At 40.2% G+C, this 13,441-nt stretch overlaps 1 protein-coding gene across 17 annotated transcripts in view; it reads left to right on the forward strand.

Moving 5' to 3' along the window:
• SYNE2 (spectrin repeat containing nuclear envelope protein 2) overlaps positions 1-13,441 on the forward strand; it is a 323,751-nt gene that overhangs the window by 180,182 nt on the left and 130,128 nt on the right. For all 17 annotated transcript variants that reach the window (XM_059890586.1, XM_024997770.2, XM_010809508.4 and 14 more), the window contains 6 exons: positions 74-339; positions 2,117-2,285; positions 5,629-5,784; positions 8,299-8,439; positions 10,642-10,824; positions 11,963-12,100. In XM_059890586.1, the coding sequence (XP_059746569.1) occupies positions 74-339; positions 2,117-2,285; positions 5,629-5,784; positions 8,299-8,439; positions 10,642-10,824; positions 11,963-12,100 (1,053 nt within the window). The remainder of the gene's footprint in view (positions 1-73; positions 340-2,116; positions 2,286-5,628; positions 5,785-8,298; positions 8,440-10,641; positions 10,825-11,962; positions 12,101-13,441) is intronic.

The following is a 13,441-nucleotide window of genomic DNA, read 5'->3' on the forward strand; positions in this document are numbered from 1 at the left end:
TGAGTCCTGAAGTGGTAAGAATATATTTTACTTATTTCAGCTCCTTTTTTTTTTTTTTTGCTTATTAAATTAGATTGAACGAGAAGTAATTATCCTAGATAATCTTCAAGAAGAAGTTCCTGAAATTTCCAAAGCAAAAGAGGCAGCCTCCACAGAGGAACTCTTGGGGCTGCTGGACTGTTTACGCCAATACGAGGAGAATGTGGAGCAGCAACAGCTGTTACTGGCCCTTCTTCTGCAGCGTATAAAAAATATCCAGAGCACTCCTGAAAGCTTGGGGGCTGTGGAAAGTGTTCCTGCATCTCAAGAGATTATGTCCATGCAAGAACGATGCCACAAGTAAGATTTATGAAAAACTACTAAGGAAATGGGTTTGCAACTCAGGCTAAAAATTGAGAAAATATTGAATTTCTAGAATATAAAAATATTATAGAACAAGGATAGATGGTATGGCAGAATTGAGTTGCATCAACACTGATAGGTATGAAAAGGATAGAAAAGATTAATATTAATGATAATTAAAACAAGCACACCTTCTCCATCTTGGTGTTACTGTGGATGAATCTTTCAAAAAACTTTTTTAATGTTTGCTGTTTTTCTAACTTAGTAATACATATTCATTAAAGGAAGTTTAGAGAATGTGGATAATTATGAAGATTAATATAAAAATCACCTTTAATTTTTCATTCAGTGACAGTTACTACCAATCATTCAACTTTCTTACTATGGTTATATTTTTTTAAAAAATTGTGATTATAGTACTATCCTGTTTTGTATTCTGCTGAGCCATCTATCAGCATATTTTGTTCATTTTCCTATGCTATTAAATGTTCTCTGAAATATAACTATATCACCTTGTAGATATGCTATAATGTATTTAGTAGTAGTAGTAGTAGTGCTCAGGTGTGTCCAACTCTTTGTGACCTCTTGGACTGTAGCCCACCAGGCTCCTCTGTCCATAGGAGTTTCCAGGCAAGAATACTGGAGTGGGTTGCCATTTCCTACTGCAGGGGATCTTTTTGACCCAGGGATCAAGCCTGTGGCTCTTGCATCTTGCGCATTGACAGGTTGATTCTTTATCACTAGCGCTACCTGGGAAGCCCAATAATGTATTTATGTGAGTGTGTGTGTTAGTCGCTTAGTCATAATCAAGCCCCTAACACAGAACCTTAAAATTATATATAACCTTTTTACTTTTATAAAAACACTACAGTGAGTATTGTAGAAGGAAATGGCAACCCACTCCAGTATTCTTGCCTAGAGAATTCCATGGACAGAGGAGCCTGGCAGGCTACAGTCCATGGGATTGCAGAGTCGGACATGACTGACTAAAGCTCATAGTGAGTATTATGCTAGAATTTCATTCTAGAATTAATTCATCAAGAAAGATGCCAAGAAGTAGGATCACTGGGTCAAAGGAGATAATATGTTTGTAGCTAGAAATACCAGATAGCCCTAAGGAAAAGTTTTAACGACTTAAGTTCCTCCAAAAACATGATGGCTGCATCCATAGCAAGTAGGGGCAGCTCAGATAGAAACACCAGTGGGGTCATCTCTGACCCTATGAGCCCACTCATTCCTTCATTCGCACCTCTGGTCATATTCAGTTGAACTCAGGGATTATATGGGAAAAAGGAGGATAGAGCTGGCACTTGGAATGTAAAGTGTGAAAAGAAGGTATTTTGAAATGAAAGTTTTAGAGAGGTTTTTGATGGAGTGATAGAACTTGATATATGTTTGTATATGGGGTTCCCTGGTGGCTCAGACGGTAAAGAACCTGCCTGCAATGCAGAAGACCCGGGTTTGATCCTTGGGTTGGAAAGATCCCCTAGAGAAGGGCATGACTACCCACTCCAGTATTCTTGCCTCGAGAATTCCATGGACAGAAGAGTCTGGTGGGCTACAATCCATGGGGTCGCAAAGAGTCAGACGTGACTAAGTGACCAACACTTTCACTTTTCATATAGTATATAAATCTTGAAAACTGGTCATTTTCTCTCAGGAGAAAAAAGGTCTTTTGTCAGCTATATAGACATCTTGTTAATTGTTGAAATAAAATTATTGACTAGAGAAAAACAGAATAAAGGAATAATCTTATTTTGATGCTCTACTTTAGGCTTTTGCAGAAAGCACAGAAAAATAAGGAATTGATGCAGAATGAAATCCAAGAAAGACATTCCTTTACAAAAGAAATAACTACTTTGAAGAATTTATTTCAACAGACCACAATCTCTTTCCAAAATATGGAATTACAAGACTGTCCAGAAAAGGCAGAACAGCTTGAGGTAAGTGAGGAATGAACTAGTGAATGTGGCTGATACAGGTCTGAAATCTTGGATCCAAAGTTATTAGAGTAAAGGTAATACCATGGCTAGTGTCGAGGGAACCTAGAAAAGGAGAATATGCACACAGGCTCTGTGGCATGGTGTGGGCAGACCCACAGGAGATCCACAGGAGACCCACAGGAGATCCACAGGAGACCCATGTGATTGGAGCACAGAGAGCAGAGTTGGGACCAGGTTGGGAATAGGCCAGTGTGGACCAAGCAGCCCCTTTTCAACTACATTTCAAGTGTGTATGATGAACAGGGTCTGTGACTACTCTTGTATAGTATGTTAAACTGCTCGCTTTAGTAGGATGTAATACCTTATCTCTGATGGACCACTCCATCAGAGTGTTTTTACTCAAAACATTCTGCCACCAAATGTGTGGGGCTTCCCCCCCGCCCCCAACACACACACATACACACTAACCTGTTCTCCAACCCTCTAGACACCAACTGGGACACCAATTCCATTCTGACACTAACTGCAAGGAGTTAGTACTGACCACCAGCTTTGGGGCTCAGTCCCACAAGACTTCCCCATTTCACATGCTACTGGTAAATTTTGAATGACAGGCTATAAAGCCAGGACTTCCATGACTCCTTCCTCAGGTTTGTAAATTTGCTTGAATGGCTCAAAGAGCTCAGGGAGGCACTTTATTTGCTATTCCTGGTTTATTGTAAAGGATACAACTCAGAAACAGCCAACCAGAAGAAATGTATGGGGAAAGGGGCAGCAAACCTCCGTGCCCTCTCTGGGTGTACCACTCTCCCAGCACCTAGATGTGTCCATCAATCCAGAGCAACCCCAAACCATGTTTAAGGTGACTGCAGCCACGAAATTAAAAGACGCTTGCTCCTTGGAAGAAAAGTAGGACAAATCGAGACAGCATATTAAAAGGCAGAGACATTTCTTTGCTGACGAAGGTCCATGTAGTCAAAGCTATATTTTCCAGTAGTCATGTATGGATGTGAGAGTTGGACCGTAAAGACGGCTGAATGCTGAAGAATTGATGCTTTTGAACTGTAGTGTTGGAGAAGACTCTTGAGAGTCCCTTGGACTGCAAGGAGATCCAACCAGTTAATCCTAAAGGAGATAAATCTTGAATATTCTTTAGAAGGACTGATGTTGAAGCTGAAACTCCAATACTTTGGCCACCTGATGCGAAGAACCGACTCATTAGAAAAGACCTTGATGCTGGAAGATTGAAGGCAGGAGGAGGAGGGGATGACAGAGGATAAGATAGCTGGATGGCATCACCGACTTGATGGACATAAGTTTCCGCAAGCTCACGGAGATGGTAAAGGACAGGGAAGCCTGCTGTGCTGCAGTCCATGGGGTTGCAAAGAATCAGACACAACTGAGCGACTGAACAACAGCAAATGGAGGCTCCGTTATATAGGCATGGTTGATTAAATCACTGACGGTGATTATCACAATCTACAGCCCTTCTCCCCTCTAGAGGTGTGGAAGTTCCAACCCTCTAATCACATGGATGGTTCATGTGGCAACCAGCCTCCTTCCTGAAGCTGTCATCCCCTACACACCCCCAACCTTCACCCAACCACCACCAAAGGTTGTCTTATTACCATAAACTCCCTTAGAGTTGGAAAAGGCTTGTTATAAATAACAAAAGACACTCACCCCAATCCAGGAAATTCCAAAGGTTTTAGAAGCTGTGCCAGGAACTAGGGATGAAGACTGAATATATCTAGGAGAAATTGTGAGATTGGGATTGATACTCTATATAAAATAGATAACTAATGAGAATATACTGTATAACACAGGGAACTCTGCTCAATGCACTGTCATGACCTGAATAGGAAGGAAGTCCAAAAGGGAGGGGATTTTTGTATATGTATGGCTGATTTATTTTGCTATGTAATATAAACCTATACAACATTGTAAAACAACTATACTCCAATAAAAATTAATTTTTAAAAACTCTAAATATGTTTCTTATACCACACTATCTATATATAAGTGCTTCCCAGGTGGCGCAGTGGTAAAGAATCCACCTGCCAGTGAAGGAGGCTAGATTCTCTCTCTGGGTCAAGAAGGTTCCCTGGAGAAGGAAATGGCAACCCACTCCAGGATTCTTGCCTAGAGAATCCCGTGGGCAGAGGAGCCTGGTGGGCTGCAGTCCATGGGGTTGTGAAAGAGTTGGACACAGCTTAGCAACTAAATATCAGTCTATACATAGGCTAAGGGTCCATCTCTTTTCATTCCATTCAGTGGTTACAGGCAAAAGTGATGAAGGTTTATTCAAAAGTTGCAGAGCTTTTGGTTTTCAATGAAAAAGGAAGCTTACCCTGTGTCACAGAAGCATTCTTCATGGGGAAGCCGTCTTGGGGTAGCTCTGAATGAAGATCTGTACTCGCGGCGAGGTCTAGATAAACCAGGAGCGCACCGTGTCTGAAACCCCACATTTGTCAGAATGGTGGTGTTCTCTGACTTTTCCTCTCTAGATTTGTTCTCTGCTGAGGGTTAAAAGGAAAGCAGTGACACATTGTGGAGTCATTCAAAATTGTAATCATTCTTCAGTGTGGTGGCTCAATCCATTGACACAAATAATGCTCCTGAACAGCTACTGTAGAAATGAAAGAAACCTCCAAAAGCCACAGGAAAGTCAAGAAGTATTTTTCCACTTTATCTTTGGGAAACTTTCCCAAACAAATGAGTTTCTCCTTTATAATTAGTGCAGGAGAACGCAGATCAGATTCTGTTTCTAGGCCACTACCAATAGACGGCTTGTTCAGGTTTCTTTTATCTCCTAAAAACTCACATTCTTTACAGGGAACTGGAACCCTCCCTTTTGAAAGAGGTTGAGCTCCACTGGGCTGTCTAATTACATGAAAGCAGACACTTCTGCTTCAAACACAGGGCTTTTAGTGGCCTTGAATCATTGTGATGTTAATGTAGGAAGAAGCAGAAATGGCAACAAGTTAATAAAAAAAAAATCTTTGAAACTTTTTGCTACTAGCAGCCTTTTATATCAAGACTGCTACTGAGATATACTTAAATCCTAGAGGTACTTTAGAAGCAGGAGATGTTGTAATGTCTTTTCAGGACAATGGGTTGACACTATGAAGAGATATCAAGCTTAATTCTTTACAATTTAGAAAGCATCATCTAACCGAACTGAAGATCTCTCAGGCTTAATCAGCTTGTATCAATAGTGAGGTTTTGTCATGCAAAGTTTGCTCATTTAAATCATAAGGATGTGCTGAAAAGCGGCTTTCCTGTTTAAAGTTAAACTTTTTCTCTGTCCTGGGAGCATTTGAAACTCTCTTGATTTTTTTAGGAGCTTCAAAGCATTCTTAAGAAAGGGAAGCTAACTTTTGAGAATATTATGGAAAAACTGCGAATCAAGTATTCTGAAATGTACACCATAGTCCCTGCAGAGATTGAATCCCAGGTGGAAGAATGCAGAAACGCTTTAGAAGACGTAGATGAGAAGGTAATAATGTTTGTATTCGTGGTATTATTTATGGAGGGTAATGAATATAAAGAAGAAAATATCATTTAATATCACATTTTCATTTGTCCTGATTCCAACTATGTCTGTTTTCATAGAGTTTAGTTGAGTGATAATTTTTTGTGAATTCAATACTGCTCTAAGTAAGTGACACAGGTAACAGAATTAGTCTATTTATTTTTAGTTGTCAAGATGCTTAGTTTTTCTTCTCTTGCACTTAAAAATAGAGTTATATATTGTCTTTTACTTGGCTTTCCTTTTTCTGGAAAGTCACTGCAAGTCATTCATTTTGGACATGAATAATACTTTGCCGTTAACGTTTTGAAATTGCAACCAAGAGCAATAAGAATACAGTTTCATAACTCACTAGGAATAGCACTTAACACACGGTGCCTTTCTGATGATGATGGTAACACAATTCTCACACAGCATTCCCAGACAAGTCTTTTATACCTAAAAGTCCAGGTTGAAAGAAAGAATAGGAAGTTTCTCTAGTACTTGGAGACATAGGAGAATAACAAGACAATTTTATTGTGTTATTTAAAGGCTGCCCCGATCCAACAGAGCAGCATTCAGTTTGGTCCAGAAGAATGCAGAAAGATTTTTGTATTGCCTTTTGAAGCCTAGAATACCTATAATTCAATAAGGTAGATATTAATTGCACACACAAAAAAACAGATTTCAAACTTATGGCAGATTTCTTAGATAATCTATTATGAGAAACTTCCTCAAGAATAATGTATTGTTAGAAAATATTAAATGTTTTTGAGAGAAACTAAATTGGTTTTCCTGACTACTTCATATGAAAATCCTTGACAAAGTGATTTAATCATCAAAATTTACCTTTTAAATTTAGGGTTGAAAGTTTCATCTGTAATTCTTATTTCTGTGTATGTCTGTAAACTGATTTTTCTTGCGTGGTATGTTTATAGGACCCACGCAGTAGACACAGTACCATTCTGTGTAATTCAGATGGCTGCATACTTCACCTAATTCATGATCTCCTAGTGTATGAAAATGATAAGCATTTCTGCCTGGAGAATAACTACTTAAAATATCAGAAAGGTTCATTTCGTGGTAATTTGTTATATAGCAATAAAAAGCTAATACAGGATTAATTTTTTTCTACAAATCTTGACCATGGTATGGTCTGTGGGATAAAATCATTATATAAACTATCACTTATTATATAAACTATAGCAACCTTATGTTGAGAAAAGAGCATAAGGCCTTGGTGTCTGATGGCTCAGGCTTCTTGTGATGAGTTCACCTACGCCTTGATGTGTGACTTTAAGCAAGTTATTTAGCCTGAGTTTCAGTTTCTGTATCTGTGTAGTATCTGCATTGGAAGGTTCAGCCTCAATGGTTGTACAAATATAGTGGTTTTAAAAAGTGAATTAAAAGGATTATGCAAAAGTATTAAGTATTATCTGATTCAATTCCTGGGTCGGGAAGGTCCACTGGAGAAGGGATAGGCTACCCACTCTAGTATTCTTGGGCTTCCCTGGTGGCTGAGATGGTAAAGAATCCACCCGCAATGCGGGAGACTTGGGTTCGATCCCTGGGTTGGGAAGATCCCCTGGAGAAGGGAATGGCTACCCACTCCAGTATTCTTGCCTGGAGAATCCCCATGGACCGAGGGAGCCTGACGGGCTACAGTCCATGGGGTCGCAAAGAGTTGGACACGACTGAGCAACTTTCACTTCACTATTTGGTTATTCAGTGGCTGCTTGGAGAAAGCTTTATCAACATAGTTTAAGGAGAAAAAAAAAAAAAAAAAAACCAAGAACTTAAACTATCAGGCATTTGAAAAATGATACATTCAACATTTATTATCTTTCTGAGAACAAGTTATTTTGTTAGGTAAATCATTCCAATTAAAAAAAAATACACTGTTTAGCAGCTAGATTTCTAATTGCTAGGAAAACATATACTAGAAACATTCACATAGAAAAACTAAGCTTTTTTGCTGCAAGAAACAGCTAACTTAAGAAGTTTTTTTTTCACCTAAATGAATATTAAGGTGAGGATTACATTTTTTACATCAGATTAAGAATGTTTGCTTTTATTGAAAACAGATCAGTGCAGAGGATTCTCTCATAAAACAGACTGTATGATAAATAAATGTTCTCCTAGGAATTCTTTCCTATCATTTGCTCCCTTGGAGTGTATTTCTAAGAGTCCTCTCAGTAATTTTGCCCAGTACAGCACACAGCTGTCATACATACTGTGGGTTACATTGAGCAAAATGTTGTTGGTCAGTTTTCTTTTTTTTTAGGTTGGCTTTAAAAATTCAGATCAGCCCAGCTGCCATTTCCTAGTCCACTAATCTACCGTCTCATTTTGGCAGTAGTCAGCATGGTTCGGAATTTTTCCCAGACCTTAAGAAATGCGTACAAGTAAAATTTCACACTTGTGTGACTGCCCCTTTTAGTATTTGAACCTCTGAATACAGTGCAGAAAACATCTCCGTTGTGTCTTTCTCACTTGTAACAGATTAGCAACGAAGTCCTGAAAAGCTCACCGTCGTATACAACGAGTAGAAAAATAGACGAAATTAATAATGGGCTTCGTAATGTCGAAAAGATGCTACAGCAGAAAAGCAAAAATATTGAGAAAGCTCAAGAAATTCAAAAGGTAACTTCCTCCCTTAGCTTCCTCCAGCATCTGGTGTATTCCCTGTTCATTAGTCATCACAGGGATCCTAACCCATGTTTAAGGGGCCTCCTTGCTGACAGTGTCACCTGCAAAGCCTTGATGGAGAAGGTTGCATTTAAGAATTGTGATGTTTCTTCCGTAATGGGAAGAGACCCAGACTGCTGAGAGCTTGTGATTGTGAACCAGCCTTTGCACAAGGGAAGAAAAGTAAGGATCCTATCTTGGGAACACTGACATATAAAAATATTTCAATAGGATATGAATAGGATTAACAGCTTGTCTTTAGACTGCCAAAGGAAAACAGAAAAAAAATAAAAATTTCAAATTTATTTCCCATGCAAAATGTCTTAGGTTTTAGAATGGTATATAAACATAATATTCTGCCTCTTAACTTCTAAGTAAACTCCTGAGTGTGGAAAACATTATATTTTACACTTTAAGGAAATATTCTACTATGAATGGAAACTTTTAAAAATAGGGCTAAGAGAGACTTCCAGTTGTCCAGTGGCTAAGACTTTGTGCCCCCAATGCAGGGGCCTGGGTTCAATTCCTGGTCAGGGGACTAGATCCCATACGCTGTGACTAAAAGTTCACATGTTGCAAGTAAGCAACTAAAGATCCTGCATGCCACAACTAAGACCCAGCACAGCCAAGTAAGTGTTAGAAATAGTTCAGAGAATCCATCTTAAAAGTCCTTATTACAGGGGGAAAAACATTTTGTAATTATGAATAGTGACGGATTTTTTTTTTTTTTTGGTTCCAAAACCCAGGATTATGGATTTTAATTAGACTTATTGTGGCAATCATTTTGCAGTAGATAGAAATAGTGAACCATTGTGTTGTACACCTAAAACGAATAAAATGTTATCAGTTCTACCTCGATTTTTTTAAGTTATCCTCGGAGAAGTCTTACTTCTTATCACTCCCCTTCCATCTATTCCCTCCCTGCAGTTAAACTTCTCCTTTGGTTTCTAACTCAACCTGATTGTGTTCCTTTTGGTAGAAAGAACAAAATAATTATAAATATTGAAAGAAATAATTGTACCTGTTGTATGTGTTCTTCTTTCTTATAAGAAGACATTAGAGTGTGTATATTCTTTTAAAATAAGGTGAACAAGATTTGCTCACAAACAATCATACCTGCCTTTGCTTTGTAGCTCCCTCTAAACCAAATAAATGTGATGTCAAAGGATAAAAAATTAAATTAAAAATAAAAATAGGTCAGAATATGGCTTGCCATTGGACAAAACCCTGGGCTCTCAATAAGCAACTTAACCAGATTTTTTCATTTCTAGAAATTATGTTCTTATGTAGATATTAAGTAATAATTGAATGTTGCCTTTGAAATTTCCTCACCCCAGACAAGTCCACATTTGAATCCAGTCTATTGGTTTCTTGAACCAAAAGCAGTTGCTACTAACACATGTGGCTAGAGTTTCCTGCCTCTGCATTACTCTGAGTCAGAGTGATATTTTCTTTTTATCATTTTTTTTTTAACATTTATAAGAATTGTCTTCTAGATTAAGTACATATATATACTGGTCTAAGATAGGTATTTACCCAAGCCCTTTTAAATATAATGTTACCTCATCACTCTGGAAAGATTCGGTTAGGGTTATGTTGACCTTGTTTGGTGTCATTCATCTCTGAAAATGCCCAGGACTTTGTGCCCCCTTACAGCTAATTTGTACTGAAATGAATACAGTTAGAGTTAAGAGCTGGAGAAGGAAATGGCAGCCCACTCCAGTATTCTTGCCTGGAGAATCCTGTGGATGAAGGAGCCTGGTGGGCTGCTGTCCATAGGGTCGCACAGAGTTGGACACGACTTAGGCGACTTAGCATGCATGCATGCATTGGAGAAGGAAATGGCAACCCACTCCAGTATTCTTGCCTGGAGAATCCCAGGGACGGAGGAGCCTGGTGGGGGCTGCCATCTATGGGGTCGCATGGAGTCGGACACAACTGAAGCCACTTAGCAGCAGCAGCAGCAGCAGAGTTAAGAGACCTCAGAAAAAGTGTTTTCCAGTTCAGGTCACATGCTGTTGCTGGGCATAAGTGAAAAACTTTGACTGCAGTGTTGTCTCTGCCATATTGTTTGGGTAACACAAGTACAGACACTGTGTGAAAACTTAGAAATTAACGTATTCTTCATCCGAACTGACTTATGCTTTTCATCTCCAGAAAATGTGGGATGAGCTTGATCTCTGGCATTCCAAGCTAAATGAGCTGGATTCTGAAGTTCAGGACATTGTTGAACAGGACCCAGGACAAGCTCAAGAATGGATGGATAAATTGATGATTCCTTTCCAGCAGTATCAGCAAGTATCACAGAGGGCAGAATCTAGAACCTCACAGCTAAACAAGGTATGGCTGTAACAACACATTATAGCTACGCAGAGCCAGTGGTGGTAGTGAGATGGGTTTAAAACAGAAATACATATTCAGAGGCAGCTGGTTTCCCTTGAATTGCCAGTTTTAGGACCTGAGGCTAGAGCCATACCATAGGTTCAAGTGGTCATCGAGGGCACAAGATTTCACATCTGGCAAAACTGGTATCTCAGTCCTACAACTAAATTCTACCAACAATGAGAATGAACTTGGAAGAGACACCTAAGCTCAAGATGGGGCCTTGATTGCAGCCTTGTGGCATCCTGAGCTGAGGACCCACCTAAGCTATGCCTGGACTCATACTCCATGGAAACTATGAGATAATAAGCAGGAATCCAAAAGTGAGACCACATAGGATTTCCCAGGCAGTCCAGTGGTTAAGACTTTGCCTTCCAGTGCAAGGGGTGTGGGTTTGATCTCTGCTCAGGGAGCAAAGATCCCACATACCTTGTGACCAAAAACCAAAATATAAAACAGAAGGAATATTGTAACAAATTCAATAAGGACTTTAAAAATGGTCCAATCAAAAAAAAAAAAAAAAAAAAGAACTTTAAAAATAAGCCAGAGCACACAAGGATTCTGGGTGAGAATTAGACTTCTCAAGAGGTAAGAGAGGCAGGCAATCTCAAGTATCCCTGGAGAGAACCAGAGAGAGAACATCATTCGGGAACAAGACACCCCACCCTCCCTGCAAGTAAGGGTCATGGTGGATGAGTTGTGCATGTGATCTAGCAGGAGCAAGGCAGGAACCTACTCTCAGAAGGACTGGGATGCTGCAGGACAAGGCCCTGGACAGGAAAACCAAGTGGAAACTCAGTTTTCAGAATAGAGCATAAAATGGGAACCAGACCAGTTGCAAAGCTAACTTGGAACCCATGCTGAGGCCTGTAGTGCCGGGATAGAACTTCTTCAATCCTTCCCACTTGTGGCCAGGATTCAGTTTATAGATTGAAGGATTGAAAGCTGGATGGGGTGGGCAAGTGTCCCAGCTGTGGGGCGTGGAGCCCTGTGAGACCTGACACCACTGACTCACAGCAACCAATTCTTTATTCAAGAATTGTTTGACTCAAGGAGGAGGCATCAGACTGAGTTTGGTTCTGCCTCTCTTTCACAGGCCACAATTAAGATGGAAGAATATCATGATCTTTTGAAGAGTACTGAGGCTTGGATAGAAAATACCAGTCGTTTGCTGGCTGATCCTGCAGACTATGACTCTTCAAAGACACTGAGTCACCATGCTAGCACCCTTCAGGTGAGTGAGCTTTCACTGTTTCCTGGGTGTCACAGAATCTATATAATGATTAATGGCTTAGCCTGACCATCATGATGCTTTCCTCCCCACGTCTTTCCTATAAAATACAACCTTATCCTGAAGCATGCCAAATGGCAGAAGGAAGTTTGGGAGAGTGGCAGGCTCTAGATAGGGGTTTTGGAGACCAGGATCTAGTTCTTTCTGTCCTCATGAGTATGTCATGATTTTATGAATAATTCACTGTGTCCTCCCTGGGCCACGGTTTTCCCCATTTGTAAAGTGAGAATGTGGCACTGAATGGTGGTGATGGTTTTGATCGTAGAATTCCAAGGCGGCTCCCAATAGTCCTGTTCCCTGGTGTACATGACCTGAATAATCCCCCTCTCTTGAGTGTGGGCAGGAGTATGAGTATGTGATGGGAGAGTCACTCTGTTGATTAAGTTACAGCATATAGAGATGTATATGGGATAGTCACTCCCATGAATACATGACTGATCATGGATATATGATTTTAAAACTCCCTGGTAACAGACTAGAATAAGATTCTCCTGCTAGATTGAATAAGTAAGACCTCATACCATGAGAGGTCTTCCCACGTGGTACTGGTGGTAAAGAACCCACCTGCCAATGCAGGAGACTTACGAGACAAGTGCTTAATCTCTGGGTCAGGAAGGTCCCCTGGAGGAGGAAATGGCAGCCTACCCCAGTATTCTTGCCTGAAAAATCCCATGGACAGAGAAGACTTGTGGGCTACATTCCATAGGGTCACAAAGAGTTGGACACGACTGAGCACGCATGCATAGCATAGCATACTATGAAAGGACCCCAAGGCCAAGACCCTTGCTGCTAAGTCACTTCAGTCGTGTCCGACTCTGTGCGACCCCATAGACACCAGCCCACCACGCTCCCCCGTCCCTGGGATTCTCCAGGCAAGAACACTGGAGTGGGTTGCCATTTCCTTCTCCAGTGCATGAAAGTGAAAAGTGAAAGTGAAGTCGCTCAGTCATGTCCGACTCTTTGCGGGTTGCCTCCAAAAGTCAACAGCTCACAAGAAAACTAGAATCTCAGTCCTACAGCTAAATTCTACCAACAATCAGAATGAACTTGGCAGAGAAACTTATGCTCTGATGGCACCTTGATTGCAGCCTTGTGGCATCCTGAGCTGAGGATCCACCTAAGCCTGAACTCATAAGCCATGGAAACTATGAGATAATAATTTTGTTTTATTTTAAGCTGCTAAGTTTGTGGTAATTAGTTATATAGCATTAGAAAACTAATCTGTCGTTCCTTCCAGTACTAGCACACCATGATTCCAAAGTTCCTATCTCCTTCCTGGTGCTC

This window comes from Bos taurus, chromosome 10, assembly GCF_002263795.3.
Source record: "Bos taurus isolate L1 Dominette 01449 registration number 42190680 breed Hereford chromosome 10, ARS-UCD2.0, whole genome shotgun sequence".
NCBI classification, from domain to species: Eukaryota; Metazoa; Chordata; class Mammalia; order Artiodactyla; family Bovidae; genus Bos; species Bos taurus.